Source organism: Choloepus didactylus, chromosome 18 (genome assembly GCF_015220235.1).
Source record: "Choloepus didactylus isolate mChoDid1 chromosome 18, mChoDid1.pri, whole genome shotgun sequence".
Classification (NCBI taxonomy): domain Eukaryota; kingdom Metazoa; phylum Chordata; class Mammalia; order Pilosa; family Megalonychidae; genus Choloepus; species Choloepus didactylus.
Window position 1 is genome coordinate 58,713,177 of NC_051324.1, and position 12,061 is coordinate 58,725,237.

The following is a 12,061-nucleotide window of genomic DNA, read 5'->3' on the forward strand; positions in this document are numbered from 1 at the left end:
ACATGGTCCTGAAGATTTTCCACTAGAGTATGATACCTTCATAATGAAGCATATACTGAGACAAATATTAGCTTTGAGGAAGAATGGCCCAAGTATATGATGCTAAACAATTCATTGTAATCAAAGCATATATTGAAATCAGAAGGAATAAGAAAGCAGATTTCAATGTCTCAAAGCAAAGGAAATTAAGGACAGCATTGAAAATACAGGGGAAAACAAACTGCATTTTAGAAAAGGTAGAATACCATAGAATGGCCTTACAAACTTATTTTTAATTTTCATCTTTTACTATACTTACTGTTGAATGGTGTTGATGGTTTAGGTGGATAATTAGTCACAACACCAATTACATTATTTAAGATCATTTTTCTTTCTGCAAAGTTAAAAAGAAATAAAGTAAGTTTTTTAAAAAAATTTTATTGAAGAAATTGTGGGCTTACAGAACAATCATGCATAAAATACAGGAATCCCATAAACCACCCCACCACCAGCACTTGCATTGATGTGTAAAATTTGATGCAAATGATGATAGCACTTTTTTGTAATTCTACCATTTTTAACAATAGTTACATTTGTTACAATTGATGAAAGATTATTAAAGTAGTACTATTAACTACTGTCCATAGTTGATGAAGGGATATTTTTTCCCATATTCCCAACCTATTATTTATTTTTTCATGCAAGTCCTTATTTTATTACTCATTTACCCATACACTGGATAAAGTGGGTGTCTGTCCCAAGGTTTTTACAATCACATGGTCACAAGATAAAAGCTACATAGTTATACAATCATTATCAAATATCAAGGCTACTGATACATTTTCAGGTATTTCCTTCCGGCTACTTTTAACTACAAAGAAATATCTATATAATGAGTCAGTAGTTATAATTATTTGTTAAATCCTAACTTCTCTATTACAACTCCTCTCTCTCATTTATCATTCTCTAAATCTTCAGGGATATCTGGCAATGACCATTCTAATTTCTTCATGCAGAAAAGGGGTGTCAAAATTAGGGGTTAGAGGAATGAAACTGGTTGATGTTCTTGGAGAGACAGGTCTGGGTTTCAGGGCTTATCTGGCATAGGAGCCATTAGAAGGCTTTAAGTTTCTGAAAAAAAAAATGAACTTAGTAAGTAAAACTTTTTATAGAGTCTTAGATAGAGTTCAGGGTATTCTTTAGGGTTTTCAGGAACACTGTTGGTTGGGGATTGGCATTCTGTGGCAAATTGCAATATCTGGCTAAAGCTTGCATAAGAGTAACCTCCAGAATGACCTCTTGGCTCTATTTGAAATCTCTTAACCACTGAACCTTTATTTTGTTCCATTTCTTTCCCCTTTTAGTCAAGAAGGCATTGTTAATCCCACAATGCCAGGGCCAGGCTCATCCCTGGGAGTCATGTCCCACCTTGCCAGGGAGACTTACACCCCTGGGAGTCACGACTCACGTAGTGGGGAGGGTAGTGAGATTATTGGCTGAGTATGGCTTATAGTGAGAAGCCACATCTGGCCAACAAAAGAGGTTCTATGGGGGTGACTGTTAGGCATAATTATAAGTAGGCTTAGCTTCACCATTACAGAAACATGTCTCATAAGTGCAAGACTCAAGATCAAGGGCTTGGCTTAATAAATTGGGAGTCCCTAATGCTTGAGAGAATATCAGGAATTCCCCACATGGGGAAGTTTAATAGTTTCACATTTTTTTCTCCAGTCCCTCAAGGGACTTTGCAAATACTTTTTTTTTAATTTTTTGCCCAAAATACTCTGGAATGTGTCAGGGTATTACATTAACATGTACAGAATAACAAGATCTCATTTCCTATTCTAGGTTCCATGTAATTAGCTTGTTTAAATAAACTGACCAGACAGGTTAAATTAGATAGTGTGCTACAGAGAATTTAAATTTTGGACAAAATAAATATCTCCTCATTTGGTCTCACACTGATGCTGAAGTTTTAACAAACAGACAATATCACAGACCATACAATATTTGTCCTTTTGTCTCTGACTTATTTCACTCAACATAATGTCCTCAAGTTCATCCACCTCGGTGCATGCCTCACAACTTCATTCCTTTATGTAGCTGTACACTATCCCATCGTATGTACATGCCACATTTTGCCCTTCCACTCATCAGTCGATGTACCCTTGGGCCACCTCCATCCATTGGCAATCATGAATAATGACACCATAAACACAAGTGTGTCTGTATCTATTCATGTCCCTGCTCTCATTTCATTCAGGCATATACCTAGTAATGGGATTGTCAAATAATGTGGCAACTCCACTCCCAGCTTACAGAAACCACCACACTGCCCTCCAGGGGGGCTGCACAATTCCACTTCCCCAACAACAGTGAATAGTATACCTCTTTCTCCAAATCTCTTCCATGACATATAGTTTTCTGTTTATTTAAAAAAAAAAACAGTTTTATTCACACACCATAAATCCATCCTAAATGTACAATCAATGGCTCCTGGTATAATCACATAGTTATGCATTCACCACCACAGTCTATATGAAAACATTCCCATTTCTTCCTAAATGAAAGAAGGAAAAAAAGAAAGAAAAAAAAATCCCATACTCCTTCCTTATAGCCCCTCTTATTTAAATTTAGCTTTGGTATATTGACTTTGTTACAATTAATGAAAGAATATTACAGCACTACTGTTAACTACAGACCTTAGTTTGCATTAATTGTATTTTTCCATATACTTTCCCATTTTTAACACCTTATAACAGTGACATACATCATTCTCATTCATGTAAAAACTTTATTATGTTTGTATAATTAACTACCATCATTGTTCACTCTAGGTTTTGTTAAGTTATACAGTACCAGTCTTTATCTTCTAGCTTGCCTTCTGGTGACATACATGACTCTAGCCTTATTGTTTTCAATCATACTCACACTCAGCTTTGTTAATTACACTTACAGTATTGTGTTACCATCACATAGTATTGTTTTATCCATTTCTGAACATTTATAATCAACTTTATTGAACATTCTGTACTCTTTAAGCATCAACTGCCCAACCTCTGCCCAGTTTCTATCTCCTAATAACATGTGCTCTCTAATTTAGCTCTAGTTTGCTCATTATAGTCAGTTCATATTAGTGAGACCAAACATTTGTCCTTTTGTTTCTAGCTTATTTCACTCAACATAAAGTCCTCAAGGTTGATCCATGTTGCTGCATGCATCATGATTTTATTTTGTCTTACAGCTGCATAATATTCCATCACATGTATACACCACAATTTGTTTAACCACTCATCAGTTGATGGACATTTGGGCTGTTTCCATTTTTTGGCAATTGTGAATAATGCCACTATAAACATTGGTGTGAAAATGTCTATTTGTGTCCCTGCTTTCAGTTCTTTCAAGGATATACCTAGTAATGGGATTGCTGGATCATATGGCAATTCTGTATTTAGCTTACTGAGGAACCACCAAACTGCCTTCTACAGTGGCTGCACCATTCTACATTCCTACCAACAGTGAATAAGTGTAACTATTTCTCCACATCCTCTTCAGCACTTGTAATTTCTTTTTTAATAATGGCCATTCTAGTAGGTGTGAGATGATATCTCACTGTGATTTTGATCTGTAACAGCTAATGAAGTTGAACACCTTTTCATATGCTTTGGAGCCATTCGTATTTCCTCTTTGGAAAAGTGTCTATCCATGTCTTTTGCCCATTTTTTAATTGGGTTGTCTTTTTGTTGTGGAGTTGTAGGATCTCTCTGTATATTCTGGATATTAAGACCTTATCCAATATATGGTTTCCAAATACTGCCTCTCATTACATAGGCTGCCTTTTTACTTTCCTGACAAAGTCTTTTGATGCCCCAAAGTATTCAATTTAGAGGAGATCTCATTTATTTTTTCTTTCATCACTTGCACTTTAGGTGTAAGGTTTAGGAAACCACTACCCACCACAAGGTCTTTAAGATATTTTCCTACATTTTCTTCTAAAAGTTTTTGTATAAGGTGTGAGATAGGGATCCTCTTTCATTGTTTTGGATATGGATATCCACTTCTCCAAGCACCATTTGTTGAAGAGGCAATTCTATCCCAGTTGAGTGGACTTGGCTGCCTTATCAAAAATCATTTGTCTGTAGATGAGAGGATCTATTTCTGAACTCTCAATTCAGTTCCATCGCTCGGTATATCTATCTTTATGCCACTATCATGCTGTTTTGACCACTGTAGCTTTGTAATATGCTTTAAAATCAGGTAGTGTGAAACCTTCCACTTCATTTTTCTTTCTCAAGATATTTTTAGCTACTCCAGGCACTGTGCCTTTTCAAATACATTTGATTATTGGTTTTCTATTTCTGCAAAGTAAATTGTCAGGATTTTGCTTGGTATTGCATTGAATCTATAAATCAATTTAGGTAGAACTGACATCTTAACTATATTTATTCTTCCAATCAATGAACACAGTATGTCCTTCTATTTACTTAGGTCTTCCTTGATTTCTTTTAGCAATGTTTTGTTTGTAGTTTTCTGTGTATAGGTCTTTATGTTATTGGTTAAATTTTATTCCTAAATATTTTATTCTTTTGGTTGCCATTGTAAACAGATTTTTTTCTTGATTTCCTCCTCAGATTGCTCATTACTACCATATAGAAACACTACTTATTTTTGTGTGATCTTGTACTGTGCCATTTTTTGTATTTGTTTATTAGATCTAGTTGCTTTGCTGTAGATTTTTCAGGATTTTGTACATATAGGATCATATCATCTGCAAACAATGAAAGTTTTACTTCTTCCTTTCCAATTTGGATATCTTTTATTTCTTTCTCTTGCCTAATGGCTCTAGCTAGAACTTCAAGCACAATGTTGAATAACAATGGTGACAGCAGGCATCCTTGCCTTGTTCCAAATATTAGAGGGAAGGCCATCATTCTTTCCCCATTAAGTATGATATTAACGGTGGGCTTTTCATATATTCCCTTTGTTATGTTGAGGAACTTTCCTTCTATTCCTATCCTTTGAAGTGTTTTCATCAAGAAAGGATGTTGAATTCTGTCAAATGTCTTTTCTGCAACAATGGAGATTTACATGTGATTTTCCCCTTCGATTTATTGATGTGGTATATTAAATTAATAGATTTTCTTGTGTTGAACCACCTTTGCATATCAAACTCACTTTTTTGTCATGTATAATTCTTTTAATACTCTGCTGGATTCAATTTGCAAGTATTTTTTTGAGTATTTTTGCAGCAATATTCATTAAAGAGATTGGTCTGTAATTTTCTTTTCTTGTAGTATCTGTGTCTGGCTTTGGTATTAGGGTGATGGCTTCATAAAATAGGTTAGGTAGCTTTCCCTCCTCTTCAATTTTTTGAAGCGTTTGAGCAGGATTGGTACTAATTCTTTCTTGAATGCTTGGGTAGAATTCACATGTGAAGTCATTTGGTCTTGGATTTTTCTTTCTTGGGAGGTTTCTGATGACTGATACAATCTCTTTACTCGTGATTGGTTTGTTGAGGTCTTCTATTTCTTCTCAAGTCTGTGGTTGTTCATGCTTTTCTAGGAAGTTGTCCATTTCAACTAAGTTGTTGAGTTTCTAAGCTTATAGTTGCTCATAGTATCCTCTCATTATCTCCTTTATTTCTGTGGGGTCAGTAGTTATGTCCCCCCTTCCATTTCTCATTTTACTTATTTGCATCCTCTCTCTTTTTTTTGTCAACCTGTCTATCAACTTTATTGATTTTCTCAAAGAAACAACTACTGGTTTTGTTGATTCTCTCTACGTTTTCATGTTCTCAATTTCATTTATTTCTGCTCTAATCTTCGTTATTTCTCTCCCATTTGCTTTGGAGTTAGTTTGCTGTTCTTTCTCTAGTTTCTCCAGGTGAGCAGTTAACTCCTCAATTTTTGCTCTTTCTTCTTTTTTAATATAGGTGGTGTTTACGGTAACAGATGTCCCTCTCAGCACTGCCTTTGCTGTATCCCATAAGTTTTGTCATGTTGCGTCCTCATTTTCATTTACCTCAAAATATTTACTGATTTATTTTGTAATTTCTTCCCTTGACCACTGGTTGTTTAAGAGTGTGTTTTTATCCTCTATATATTTGTGAATTTTCCTGTCCTCTGCCTGTTATTGATTTTCAACTTCATTCCATTATGATCTGAGAAAGTGCTTTGTATAATTTCAATCTTTTCAAATTTAGTGAGAGCTGCTTTGTGACCCAACATGTGATCTATCCTAGATAATGATCCATGAGCACTTGAGAAAAATGTGTATCTTGCTATTGTGGGGTGCAATACTCTGTAAATGTCTGCAAGTCTAATTTATCATATTATTCAAGATCTCTGTTTCTTTATTGATCCTCTGTCTAGATGTTCTATCCATTGATGAAATTGGTGTATTGAAGTCTCCAACTATTATTTTAGAGGTGTCTACTTCTTCCTTCATTGTTTGCCTCATGTATTTTGGGGCACTCTAGCTCAATGCATAAATGTTTCAGATTGTTATGCCTTCTTGATGCATTGTTCCTTTTACTAATACATAGTGTCTTTCTTTGTCTCTTTTAATTGTTTTAGATTTGAAGTCTAATTTGTCTGGTATTTATATAGCTACCCCCATTATTTTCTAGTTGTTGTTTGCATGAAATATCTTTTTCCAACCTTTCACTTTCAACCTATTTTTTGTCCTTGGATCTAAAGAGGGTCTCTTGTAGACAGCATATAAATGGATCCTGTTTTTTTAATCCATTCTGCCAATCTCTGTCTTTTGATAGGGGAGTCTAATTCAATAACATTTAATGTTATTACTGTAAAAGTAGTACTTTCTTCAACCATTTTGTCCTTTGGATTCTATATGTCACATCTGTTTTTTCTCTCTCTCTTTTTACCCTTTTAGTTACCCTTTCTGATAAGCTTCATTTCTACATTCTTCTCCAAACTTCTCCCTCCTGTCTTTTCCTATCAGCCTGTAGTACTCCCTTTAGTATTTTTGGTAGAACAGGTCTCTCGTTCACAAACTCTCAGTGTCTGTTTATCAGTAAATATTTTAAACTCTCCCTCACTTTTGAAGGTCAGTTTTCCTGGATATAGAATTCTTGGTTGGCCATTTTTCTCTTTCAGTAACTTAAATATATCATACAACAGCCTTCTTGCCTCCATGAATTCTGTTAAGAAATCCACACTTAGTCTTATTGAGCTTCCCCTGTATGTGATGAATTGCTTCTCTCTTTCTCCTTTCAGAATTCTCTCTTTGTCTTTGGAATTTGACAGGCTGATCAGTAAGTGTCTTGGAGTAGGTCTATTGGATCTGTTCAGTTTGGGTTACATTGTGCTTTTTGGATCTGTAATTTCATGTCTTTTATATATGTAATTTTCAGTGATCATTTCCTCCTACTCATCTCCTTCTGGGACACCCATAACACATATATTTGTGTGCTTCATATTGTCATTCAATTCCCTGAGACCTTGCTCATATTTATCCATTGTTTTCCCTATCTGTTCGTGTGTAGGATTTCAGATGTTGTGTCCTCTAGTTCACTAATACTTTCCCTGCTTCTTCAAATTTGCTGTTCTATGTCTCCATTGTGTTTTTCATCTCTTTGTTGTGCATTTCATTCCCACAACTTCTGTATTTTTTTGCAAGTTTCCAACTTCTTCTTTATGATCACCCAGTGTTTTCTTTATGTCTTCATGTATATGAAATATATCCACATTCTCCTTCAACTCATGGAATTGATTTAGAAGATTTGTTTGAACATCTTTAATTAGTTGTTTCAACTCCTGTATCTCATCTAAAGTTTTAGATTGTTTCTCTAACTGGGCCATATCTTCGTACTTCATGATTTTTGCTGATGTCTAAGCCTCTCATTTTCTTGATTAGTTTATTCTGGAGGTCATGTTCTCTCTTCTGCTAGGGTTTTCTGGCTTTGTTCTCTAACTGTTCTTTGACACTCAGTTCCACTTATTCTAGACCTCTAGCATAGCTTCTGTTTGCCTGATCAGGATTTTTCTGCTCTTATTTTTATGATTCTTGCCCTGCCTATATTGAAGTTTTTGAGATTTCTCTTTAATTGCAGTTATTTCACCCCCAGGAAAAGGCTTTCTCTTCCTTCTTCCTCCTCAGAGAATGTTTGCTGTTTGTGTTTTGTTTTGTTTTCTGACTCTATATGTTTTTAACACTCCTTTCATTACCTCTAGCAACTTTTACCTGGAAGTCTGGCTCTGGGAGGAGAATCCTCCCAGATAGGATTGACCCTAGTCAGGTTTTCCCAGACAAGACAGGCCCAGGACCCACCAAGGGGGTGTAATCAGTATCAAGGCTCTTTGGGGATGAGACCCAGCAGTGTGCCAGTCTTTCCTGTGAAGCCTCTTAAGTCTGTGCTTTTCCTGTCCTGCCCAGTAGATGGTGCTTATCATCCCACTGTTCTCTACAGGTGTAAAGTGGTACTGTGCCTTTAATTCTCAGCAGACCCTGTCCCTTCCAGGAGTGTTGTTGAGACAGAGGCTGAGGCTGAAGGCAAGCTTAAACTGTTTCTGTTTTCTAGCTCCTGGGGTCTAGATTGTCTAAATAACAGTTACTGTCTGTGCTGGTCCTTGCCCTTCCTCCTTTTGGTGGGGGGGGGGCTGCTCCTCTTTCCCCTGTTCCCTGCAGGTTGAGAAAACTACTGGACTCTCAAGCAGTTTCCCCTTCCCCCTGCCAGGAGTGTGTCTGAGGCAGGCAGGACTCTGCTTTTTGTAGGTTTAAACTGCTGCTGATATCCCAAGCCCTTGGGGTCTAAATTCTCTAAATGAGAGCCACCACTTGTGCTGGGCCCTGCCTACCATCTTTTCTTGAAGAAGATATCTCCTCCCACCTTTAGGGAACTATCTCCTTCACCTGATAGGTACTTTGTCAGTCTGCCCTACTCCCACCCTTGTCTGGGTGAAGGCTGGAGAATGCCTGCTGCTTTAATGGGCTGCTTTTAAAAAAATCTGTTTCTGAGAGCTGATCCTCAGCCCCCAAAACTCCCGATTTATTTCTTGTTTGCATTGTAGATTTAACTTTGCTCAGAGCTGCTATTCAGCAGTCTGAATTCGTTAATCAAATCCACAATTGGAGTGTTGTTAAGCTCTTCTTCCCTTGCTCCTAGTAGAGAAGGCTTCTGTTTCCCACTGTAGTGAGGCTCCAAGGCAGTCTGCTGTGCCAGTGGGGGAGGGGCACCAGCCTCCACAGCATGGAAGAATTTACTTACAGTTCTGTGCTGCAATATATCAGCCTCTGCCTTTCCTGGCTGGTATATGATGTGTATCTGGTCTCTGAAGTCCCCCAGACAATTTTTCTAGACAGTTCCTGGCTTTTTACTAGCTACCCTAGAGGACAGTAAATCCTATACTTCCATACCCCATCATCTTGCCCCTCTGTCATAAAGTAAGTTTTAAATAAAGTAGATTTTAAATTCAGTGGAGTCAGAAATCTGGTATTGTTTTAATATTATTATTTTCAGCTTTCAAACTTCTCTGACCACATAGTAAGAAATGCATTTAGATTATGAGCAAGTATTTGCACACACATACCCAGACACAGCAACAAATACAAATTTTATAAAACAATACTTACTCTTTCCATTTATTATGTATTTTGATATTTACTAACAAATTTCACATTATTCTATTTCATTTTTAAATCCTATTCAGGACTTACTAAATATAGTTGATATCCACTATGTGACCCATAGTTTAAAAAACAACAACAACAACTAAATGCAGGTTGTAAGTAAAAAAATATATATAGTGATTTTCATTAAAGCTTACAAATACCTATAAAGAGTATGAGAGACAGCATAGTACCACTCCCTGCAGAAGTATTTTACAAAACAAAGAGAACAAAGGAGGAGCAAAGTGACTGACACACTTTCCTTTGCAAAGAAAGTTCTGTTTGGTGACAGAGAAGGGAAGTTCATTTTTTTTTTCTATCATTGCTACTCCCTATTGTGACACAAAAATAAACAAACAATAAGAAAACTATTCACAAAAGCAAACATATAAAGTTAAGCACCTCCTTTCTAAATAAGTCAAAGTCCTTAGGAAATATAATAAACAAATTTCAATTTCTTCTGAATTATCCACAATATCACAAATAAATATTTTTCTATGGATACTTTCCTTAATGACCCTCAAGTTGCTTAAGTTTGCATGCCCTTAAGTCATTAAACTATCTATAATCCTTAAGGCAAAATTAGGATATTCATAATTTCAGTCTATCACTATGTACCTTCAGCTTTACTCCACGTTTATAAGAATTTAATGTGTCTGTTTCTAACAGAAAATAACTTTATAGACAAAATCTCTTTAGAAATAAGATAGTTCCAAAAGGTAGTTCTCATGGCAACCATCAAAAATCATATTTTTACAAGTACATAAAATAAAACCATAATTGCTTGAATACAGGTCATTTATTGTACCTAAAAATTGGGCAGAGCACTTTTTTTCCTGTGTATTATCTATGTGGGGAAGGTTTTACAAGTCAGCTAACAGTGCCAGCAATTCTGGAGTGGTAAGATTTACAATTTTTACCTTATGAAAATTATTCTCAAGAACTATAACAATATCTATTGGTAATCACACAAATGTACAGCACAAGATAGAGGTTAAAAGCATGGAATTACATAAACTGGATTCAAACTTCAATTCTTACCACTTTCTACTTGTATGAGCTGGGACAAATTACTTAACCTCTAAAGTTCAGTTTTCTTTTTTATGAAGTCTAGGTAATACTTACCTTATAGGATTGTCTTGAGATATTATACATAAAATATCTAGAATAGCATTCAGGACATATGAAATACCAATAAATGGCATTTACTGTTGCTATTTATGATAACAATTATAATGAGTTACTTGCATTTCCTATTCAGTAATGCCTTTTGGAGAGTACTTATACTCAGTAACACTTTAGTAATTTTTATTTAAGGCCAAACTTCCATTTTCAAGATGGCAGAATAAAGACTTCTCCACCCCCTGTTCCTCTCAAAGATCACCCTCAAATGACAACAGAACAAGAAACAAAAACATAAATTTCATCTTCAATAAAATTAGGTTTCTACAATACTGAACCACTACATATGAAAACAACATAGTTGGAGAAATAGTAAATAACAGCAGAGAAAGCACAAATCTGTATGCCAACAGAGAGGGATACTCACTTATAAGAAATCCGGAAATATGCCCTTACCAAATCCTCAATAATTAGAGAAGTGGAGCTATGAAAACGTGGGAATCATCAGGTAATCTATTCAGGATCCTTTCCCCAGCCACAGTCAAGCTACTGTCCCATCCTACCCTTTCAAGAAAGAGATTATACTCTGGAGAAACTGTACCATGAAGGTACAATTCAAGAGTACAATTCAAATTCAGAGGTATCAGTGTAAGGGATAGGGACTGGGGAAATGAGTGTGGGACTAAGAACAGAAAGATTAAATGAGAATATGATAACTGAATTTCAAGAGGACCTTCTAAATTCCACCTCCTAACTCCAAAACACTAGCACAAGAGTATCCAGACAAGAGACTGGAGGATTTTTACTCCAGTGAAACTGAACTTCCCTGAAAAGACCTACAGAAACTGATCTTAGTAAGTCCCCAGTGAAAATTAGGCTGGCCACCCCATCATAGTGACAAGCCTCACACATCCACCCGGAGCTTATAGTGAGCTTATTGTCTCACTCAGAATGAATGGATAGTTACAGATTGCTACACACATGAAGACAGCTTCCAACATGAAAGGAAAAAAATCATAAAAAGGAAACAAAAGGATATATATCAGTACAGAGAGAAAAAAGAATTTTTTCTTCATGAAACTATAAATAATATCTCCAATGAGGTAAAGATATAAAACAAAAAGCAAGTTTTTTTTTTAAAAGAACAGAAAACAAAAAGACATAGAGTTGACAAAAAAGTTATATGTAACATAAAGTTAAGACTCTCTCCTGGAAAAGAGAACAGAAAGACTAAGGGATGAACAAAATGAAAGAAAAAAAAATTCAATGAAAGTATTAATCCAGGAAGTCCTATTTTTTTCTAGTAACATAATGCCCATAGAGACAAAAG

General features: G+C 35.8%; 1 protein-coding gene across 1 annotated transcript in view; it reads right to left on the reverse strand.

Annotated features, from left to right (window-relative positions):
* Nucleotides 1-12,061, reverse strand: part of EFCAB13 (EF-hand calcium binding domain 13) — a 257,910-nt gene that overhangs the window by 24,312 nt on the left and 221,537 nt on the right. The window contains exon 21 of the mRNA XM_037810242.1: nt 299-373. Within this exon, the coding sequence (XP_037666170.1) occupies nt 299-373 (75 nt within the window). The remainder of the gene's footprint in view (nt 1-298; nt 374-12,061) is intronic.